Genomic DNA, 7840 nt, shown 5'->3' on the forward strand with positions numbered 1-7840 from the left:
ACGTGCCCGAGCGAGCGGCCCTCTCCGTGCATCTCCATCTGCGCACCATCCACCAAACTCGACAAGCATCAAAAAGAAGTGTCGAAAAGCCGCCGAAACCGTGACAGCTCTGAACTCACCAATCCGTTGGGGATGTCTCCGAGATCACATCGCTGTAGGCAGTGAGCAGGACCTGTCTGTTCGCGGTCAGGTTGACAGCCATTCTTGTGGATAATCCAGCCCGATGCACAGTGAGGCTAGGCAGAGGACGAGAGACTGCAGATTGCCAAGCGAGAGGGAGAGACACCGAGCACTGGAACAAAGGGCCGCCGCACAGCAGTGCGCTCCACTCCGGTCAGGAAGGCTGCGTGGTCCTAGTGCGCAAAATTCAACGGGCAGCCCAGGCGTTAACCCTGCATCCTCTGTGCTCCACTGCTGTTTTTTATTTAAAGTCGGCCACCTTCAGTTCAATACGCGAAACTGTATTTATGGTCACTGTGGTAAACAGGCACAAGGTTATTTATTATATATATAGTATATATACTTTTTTGATCCCGTGAGGGAAATTTGGTAAATATTACACAGTTTGCTGTGATTGTCTACGAACTGAACTGATTAGGACAGTATTGTTGTGGAACAGAAGGACGTGGTTTAATCAGCTCTGGATCCTGGATCGTTTCCAGAAACCAAGCTAATCTAGACTTCCACTGACTGACCAATCTAATCTAGACTTCCACTGACTGACCAAACTAACTTTACTCACTCTACAGCCATTATGTCACCCATTTACCGATCAAATATGAACTGGCATAACAGACAGAATAATACTCAAGCAATATTGCTTATTATTTTGGCTATTATGCCAGTTTATATTTCACAGTAGGCCTACACACACACACATATACTATACAACCCCAAAACAGAAAAAGTTGGGACATTGTAAAATGTAAATAAAAACAGAATGTAATAATATACAAGTCTCATAAACCCATATTTAGCAGCAAAAAGGACATTTGACAACATATCAAATGTTGAAAATGAAAATTTGGACTATTTCATGGAAAATATATGTTCATTTTGAATTTGGTGCCAGCAACATGTTTCAAAAAATGTTGGGACAGAAGCATGTTTACCACTGTGCTGCTTCACCTCTTCATTTAACACAATTCTGTAAATGTTTAGGAACTGAGGAGACCATTTGCTACAGTTTTGATATTGAAATGTTGTCCCATTACTCCCCGATATAGGCACCGATATAGACACTGTATGGGGTATTCTTAGTCATATTTTTCATTCCATTATGCACCTAATTTGACAAATCTGGACAGTCCATCTTAGCACCTGGACTCTTCCCCTATGGAGAAATACTATTTAAATACGTGCAGAATTCATTTTAGCATTGTTTTTCTGAAATATTCAAAGTGGTCCCTGGAAAAGACATGCCTGGATGGCAGTATATGTTGCTCAAAACCTGTATACATCATTCAGAATTGATTGTGCTTTGTCAAATGTGCAAGATGCCCATGCTGTAGGCACTAATGCACCTCCACAATGTTATAGGTGTTGGGTTTGGAACTGAGCACTAAAACAAGTTGGATAGGTTGGATACCTATCTTAGGTTGGATAGGCCCTCTCCTCTTTAGCCCAGATGAGTCCATGATTTCCAAAACGAATGGCAAACTTTGATTGGTCTAACCACAGGACCTTTTTCCATGTTACCTCAGTCCATTTTAAACAAGCTCAGGCCCAGATAAGAGGGTGGTATTTTCTGTATCATGTCTCAATACAAGTTTAGCTGTTACAATTTTGGCTGCAGTTTTTGAATTAAGTATCAAACTGTGCACATAGACAATGGTTATTAGAGGTTTTCCTGAGCCCATACAATGACAGGTCTGGAAACAGGTCTGGTGTTGATGCAATGCCATCTGAAGTCCAAAAAGCCACGACCATCAAATGTGTTTTTCAGCTCTATCCCTTGTTTGCAAAGATTTCTCTGGATTCTCTGAATGTTTTAATAATATTATGTCCTGTAGATGATCAACTCCCAAAATACGTCACAATTTCATATTAAGAAGCATTCAAATTACATTGTTTCATCATTTGTGCGCACAAGTTTACGCAGAGTGATGAATACCCCTACATCTTTACTTCTAAGAGACCCTGCCTCTCTGGGATGCTCTTTTTCATATCCAGTCGTGTTGCCACTTACCCTAATTAGTTGTGAAACATTCCTCCTTTTTTTTTCTTTATCATTACAAAGCTTTTCCAGCATTTTGTTACCCCATCCCAACTTTTTTTGAAACATGTTGCTGGTATCAAAGTCGAAATTAACATATATTCTCCATGAAATAGTAACATTTTTAATTTTCAACATTTGATATGTTGTCTGTGTCCTTTTTTTTGCAATTAAATATGAGTTTAAGAGATTTGCAGATTATTACATTCTGTTTTTATTCACATTTTACACAATGTCCCAACTTTTTCTGTTTTGGGGTTGTATATATATATACAACCCCAAAACAGAAAAAGTATATATATATATATATATATATATATATATATATATAATTAAGAATCACCATGTATAAGGTTTATGTTGTTTAGCCTATGTTATGCTATGTATATATAATTCGTATAGGCTACTCAGAAATTAAGAATCAGGGATAATACTGACCTTGTCACCACGTATAAGGTTTATGTTATGTTATGTCCAAGCCAATTCGATTTCAAAACTCTACCGTTATCCCCACAGGTAGGCTAATCTGCCGACTGATGGAAACATTAGTGAACTATGGCGTTCCAGACTAGTATCTCTATGGTGTTTCAGACTAGTATCTCCCTGAAAGGAGATGGAAACATTAGTGAACTATGGTGTTCCAGACTAGTATCTCCCTGAAAGGAGATGGAAACGTTAGTGAACTATGGTGTTCCAGACTAGTATCTCCCTGAAAGGAGGTCTAGGTGGGTGTGGCCAGGCTTGCCCTTGTCACTATGTCCATAAGGTTTATGTTGTTTATGTTATTCGCTGGGACCAATCTGGCCATAGTCCAATAGGGTCAGTAAAGCCAGAGACTTTCTAATGAGGAGACACAGCACTCAAAAAATCCTCCATAGAAATGCATGGGGCTAGTTTGTCACGCCAATATGGCCGTTGTCTACACATACCCCACCCCTATCACGGCAAAACGTCGACATGTGAATACATTTAGCCAATCATGTGTTGTGTTGTGAATACATCGTGCCAATCATGTGGTGTGTTGTGAAGACATCGTGCCAATCATGTGTTGTGATCTCGCCGCTGGAGCAAGATTGGTGTCATGAAGGACCTGTCTGTACTCTGTGTTTTGTTGTTTTTATTTAATAAAAAGGTTGTTGCATCCTATCACTTCCGTGTGGTTGTTGCATCCTATCACTTCCGTGTGGTTGGTTCCAAATAAATGTCCAGACCATTAACCGCCCGGCCAAGCGAGCAGGCGGAGAGGATCAGATCAGAGCGGAGCAGTGAGGGTCGCTCCTGGCCGCTGCCCGACCCAGACTCCTCTGGGAGGCCTGTTTGTTTTCTGACTGGAGGGGAAGGCTGCTCGCCTACTTGCCTCTCTTCATCTCTCTCTCCATCTCTCTCTCCATCTCTCTCTCTCCTCTCTCTTGCCTGTTCGTCTTGCCTCTCTCTCTCTCTCTCCCACTCCAGGCCTACGCCCCGAAGCCACACAGCCTGGGCCTTGGTCTCTGGCCTCCAAGGACTAGGTGGTTTACAGAGATACCCATCACTGGGACATTTCATAACACTTATTTACAATAGCTGCTTACCAGGAGGGGCGGCACAAGCCGCAGGCGAGAGGGAAAGCTATGGTTGGTATGTGCAGTATACCATATGCAGTCCCAGTGTTGTGTTGTCTATAGGGGGGCGGTGGTAGTGTAGTGGTTAAGGAGCAGGGCTAGCGTGCAGTATACCATATGCAGTCCCAGTGTTGTGTTGTCTATAGGGGGGCGGTGGTAGTGTAGTGGTTAAGGAGCAGGGCTAGCGTGCAGTATACCATATGCAGTCCCAGTGTTGTGTTGTCTATAGGGGGGCGGTGGTAGTGTAGTGGTTAAGGAGCTGGGCTAGCGTGCAGTATACCATATGCAGTCCCAGTGTTGTGTTGTCTATAGGGAGGGGGGACGTGAGGCGTGAGTGGAATCCTTTCCAAAACAAGCTGCAAAAACAGCCCTGAATAGATAGAATAGTTGTTGTGGCATACAGGGAAGGCACACCTCTTTCTTTGGCAACACTCGCAGGTTTTTACAAGAGTTTTCAAACATCTTTAGGGTTCTGCACAAACATTGCTGTTTTTGGTGGTAAAAAATAACACTGGCACCTTCACAATGTTGAAGAGGGCATCTTGCATGGTAGTCTTGACCGCTACGCTGGCCGTTGCCCCACAACCTGGATGTGTGGTAGCCCTGATCCCAATGCCCCATAGCCTGGATGTGTGGTAGCCCTGATCCCAATGCCCCATAGCCTGGATGTGTGGTAGCCCTGATCCCAATGCCCCATAGCCTGGATGTGTGGTAGCTCTGATCCCAGTTATTCATACTGATGATCTTCAGCACAGTCAGGATGCCCGGTGGAATTATGGGTAGTTCCTTCATGCCAAATCCAAACTTGAAGTAACACTGGCCCGAAGCTGTGCCCGACCTGATTCGATACATCCTGGATGGGTGATCAGGGTGATCATGAATGGTATAAAAAAATTAGTTAGAAATCTTAGTGCAACTTCATGGTGTGCACCTCTGTTTACATTGTAAAATGACTGAACTGTCTGTCTATTATTCTTCCAGTAAGTAATGCAAGGAGCTGGGATGTGGTGTCTGTTTGGGGATACTGACTGAGGCATTTTTGAAATACTTCTGCTGAGTGGGGGAGCTGACGCAGAGCTCGACTGAGCTGGCAGAGGATAGGAGCAGTGAAGAAAGTGTAGTGCATGCTAAGTGTGGTGTAAGTGTAGTCTAATCATGGTGTAAGTGTGGTGTAAGCGTAGTCTAATCATGGTGTAAGTGTGGTGTAAGCGTAGTCTAATCATGGTGTTAGTGTGGTGTAAGCGTAGTGTAAGTGTGGTGTAAGTGTAGTGTAAGCGTGATGTAAGTGTGGTGTAATCGTGATGTAAGTGTGGTGTAAGTGTAGTGTAGTCTAATCGTGGTGTTAGTGTAGTGTAATCGTGGTGTAAGTGTAGTGTAGTCTAATCGTGGTGTTAGTGTAGTGTAATCGTGGTGTAAGTATAGTGTAAGTGTGGTGTAAGTGTAGTGTAATCGTGGTGTAAGTGTAGTGTAAGCGTGGTGTAAGTGTAGTGTAGTCTAATCGTGGTGTTAGTGTAGTGTAATCGTGGTGTAAGTATAGTGTAAGTGTGGTGTAAGTGTAGTGTAATCGTGATGTACTGTAAGTGTAGTGTAAGTGTGGTGTAATCGTGATGTAAGTGTGGTGTAATCGTGGTGTAAGTGTAGTGCAATCGAGGTGTAAGTGTAGTGTAATCATGGTGTAATCATGGTGTAAGTGTGGTGTAAGTGTAGTGCAATCGGGGTGTAAGTGTAGTGTAATCATGGTGTAAGCGTGGTGTAATCATGGTGTAAGTGTGGTGTAACCGTGGTGTAAGTGTAGTGTAAGCGTGGTTACAATACAGTATATTTATTGTGTGGACAATACAGTATATGTCAGCAAGCCATCTGTAAACCCCTATTTTTTCCTCTCATTTTTTAGTTTTTCTAGGTGAAACAACTCTCTCTATCTTTTCACACACACACACACACACTTACCTCATTTGTCATGATGTGAAACAAACAGATGGGTGATGCAAGCTGGAAGTTGGGGGGGGGGGTGTTGTGACCACTTGGAATTTTTTGGAATTTCGGCATTGTTAAAGAGAGGGTGGAAAAAAAGGAAGCTCTACTTTTCAAGACATTCCAGGCCTCCTCAAGTACACAGGTCTTGAACAAAGGAGAACCTTGCCGTGTGGCACAGAAGAATGGAAGGAAACCTCCAATGTAAATTACAGCTCTTGTTTTGCTTCACGTCTAAACAAACCCTCTTGTATACTCCAGCGTCAAAGCAAAATGACCTAAATGCACTCACGTAGACAGAGCCAGCAAGCCATGCAGTGGTGTTACTTGTCTCAAAAAGAATTTCAGTAGGCTGAGGCTTGGTTTGCATGAAGCAGAGGACGAAATGGCTACTTTCTCTTGGGTTTGGTAATGAAAGAACATTACAGTTGTGTTTTGTATGAAAGAAGTACATATAAATATACACAGTATTGTGTGGGGTAGATTTGCAGTGCTTTGTGTAGAGCAAGAGAAGCCAGCAAATAGTGCACAAGCCCAAATAGTGAAGAGAGAGAGAGATAGAGATAGAGACAGAGAGAGAGACAGAGAGAGAGATAGAGAGATAGAGACAGAGAGAGAGAGAGAGAGGGAGAGAGAGAGAGGCCAGAACATAGTGCACAAGCCCAAATAGTGAAGAGAGAGATAGAGAGATAGAGAGAGAGAGAGAGGGAGAGAGAGAGGGAGAGACAGAGAGAGAGAGAGAGGGAGAGAGACAGAGGGAGAGAGAGAGAGAGAGAGAGAGAGTGAGAAAGAGAGAGGGAGAGAGAGGGAGAGACAGAGAGAGATAGACAGAGAGAGAGAAAGAGAGAGAGAGAGAGAGGGAGGCAGTGAGAGAGAGACAGAGAGAGAGAGAGAGGGAGGCCAGCACAGAGTGCACAAGGCCAAATAGTGGAGGCAGCAGGCAGCATGTTTTTGGGGCTGAACAGAAGCGTGCCGTGCAGAAACCCAATCCACATACCAGAGCGGCGGAAATATCGCTCCGTATGTCAACACACTCACAGAGCGTCCGCAGAGAGGAGCAGAGGCGGGAATGTGACCCGACGGGGGTCCAGAGGCAGACAAAGAGATTCAGGAGGAATCTGTAACGGGACCCAGAATATCGGTATAACACATGAACTCACACACCGCATACTCAGCACAGACCCCGGGTGTAGTCAGATAGCCCAGACACACAGTCAGATAGCCCAGACCCCTCTCTTGTGTGAGTGTGTATGTATGTATGTACACACACACACACACACACACATAGATCCCTTCTCCTATAACACACTCGGCTGTTTGCAGGCCAGCAGCACTGGTCAAAAATGTGGATGGAGGTGGAATGTGTTCATTTCCTCTCTGGCCTAATACTCAGGTCTCCTACTGGCCTAATACTCAGGTCTCCTACTGGTCTAATCCTCAGGTCTCCTACTGGCCTAATAATCAGGTCTCCTAAGGTCTCCTACTGGCCTAATACTCAGGTCTCTCTGTAGTGTCCTACTAAAGCCCGATACTCGGTTTCTCTATAATTCCGTACTCAGGTCTCATCATAGGGTGGAACACATTAAAGTCTTGCTGTGATATCCTGCTGGTTTCTTCATAACGAGAGTACAGAGCTTCTGCAGAAACAGGAACTGGGAGAGGAAGAGGCCAGAAATGCGCATACACACACACACACAGAACTGTTTCTAAGATACCACCTGCTACAATCAGTCATAATGTACCATGTCGATATTATATGCTCCATGTGGAGACTGCCTGTGTCACTAGCATGTGTACCTGTATGTTGTGTTGTGATGTCAGATTAGCATTTGTCCCTGTATGTTGTGATGTCAGATTAGCATGTGTACCTGTATATTGTGTTGTGGTGTGATGTCAGGCGGGGCTATTTACACATATATCTTTGAACTTGGTTCAAATTGTATCATAATCTCCTCAAATAATGCAATATCAGCAACTGGCACAAATGTTATGTTCGACTGATGCCTGTAAGCTTCTACCTGTATAACAGGTAAACATGTAGGCCTCCAGG

The 7840-nt window shown here is 43.9% G+C and overlaps 1 protein-coding gene across 5 annotated transcripts in view; it reads right to left on the reverse strand.

The window, feature by feature from the left end:
• Positions 1 to 322, reverse strand: part of dbn1 (drebrin 1) — a 122771-nt gene extending 122449 nt beyond the window's left edge. For 2 of the 5 annotated variants that reach the window (XM_076274442.1, XM_076274439.1), the window contains exon 1: positions 120 to 321. In XM_076274442.1, the coding sequence (XP_076130557.1) occupies positions 120 to 202 (83 nt within the window). In that variant the 5' untranslated portion in view covers positions 203 to 321. Of the gene's footprint in view, positions 1 to 119 lie in introns of all 5 variants that reach the window. The other 3 variants (XM_076274441.1, XM_076274440.1, XM_076274443.1) reach the window with 3 other exon arrangements.
• Between the last annotated feature and the right edge of the window lie 7518 nt (positions 323 to 7840).

Source organism: Alosa pseudoharengus, unplaced genomic scaffold (genome assembly GCF_046254945.1).
Source record: "Alosa pseudoharengus isolate Yale_2024_CS ecotype anadromous, Long Island Sound unplaced genomic scaffold, YU_APseudo_1.1 YU_APseudo_1.1_scf_8, whole genome shotgun sequence".
Classification (NCBI taxonomy): Eukaryota; Metazoa; Chordata; class Actinopteri; order Clupeiformes; family Clupeidae; genus Alosa; species Alosa pseudoharengus.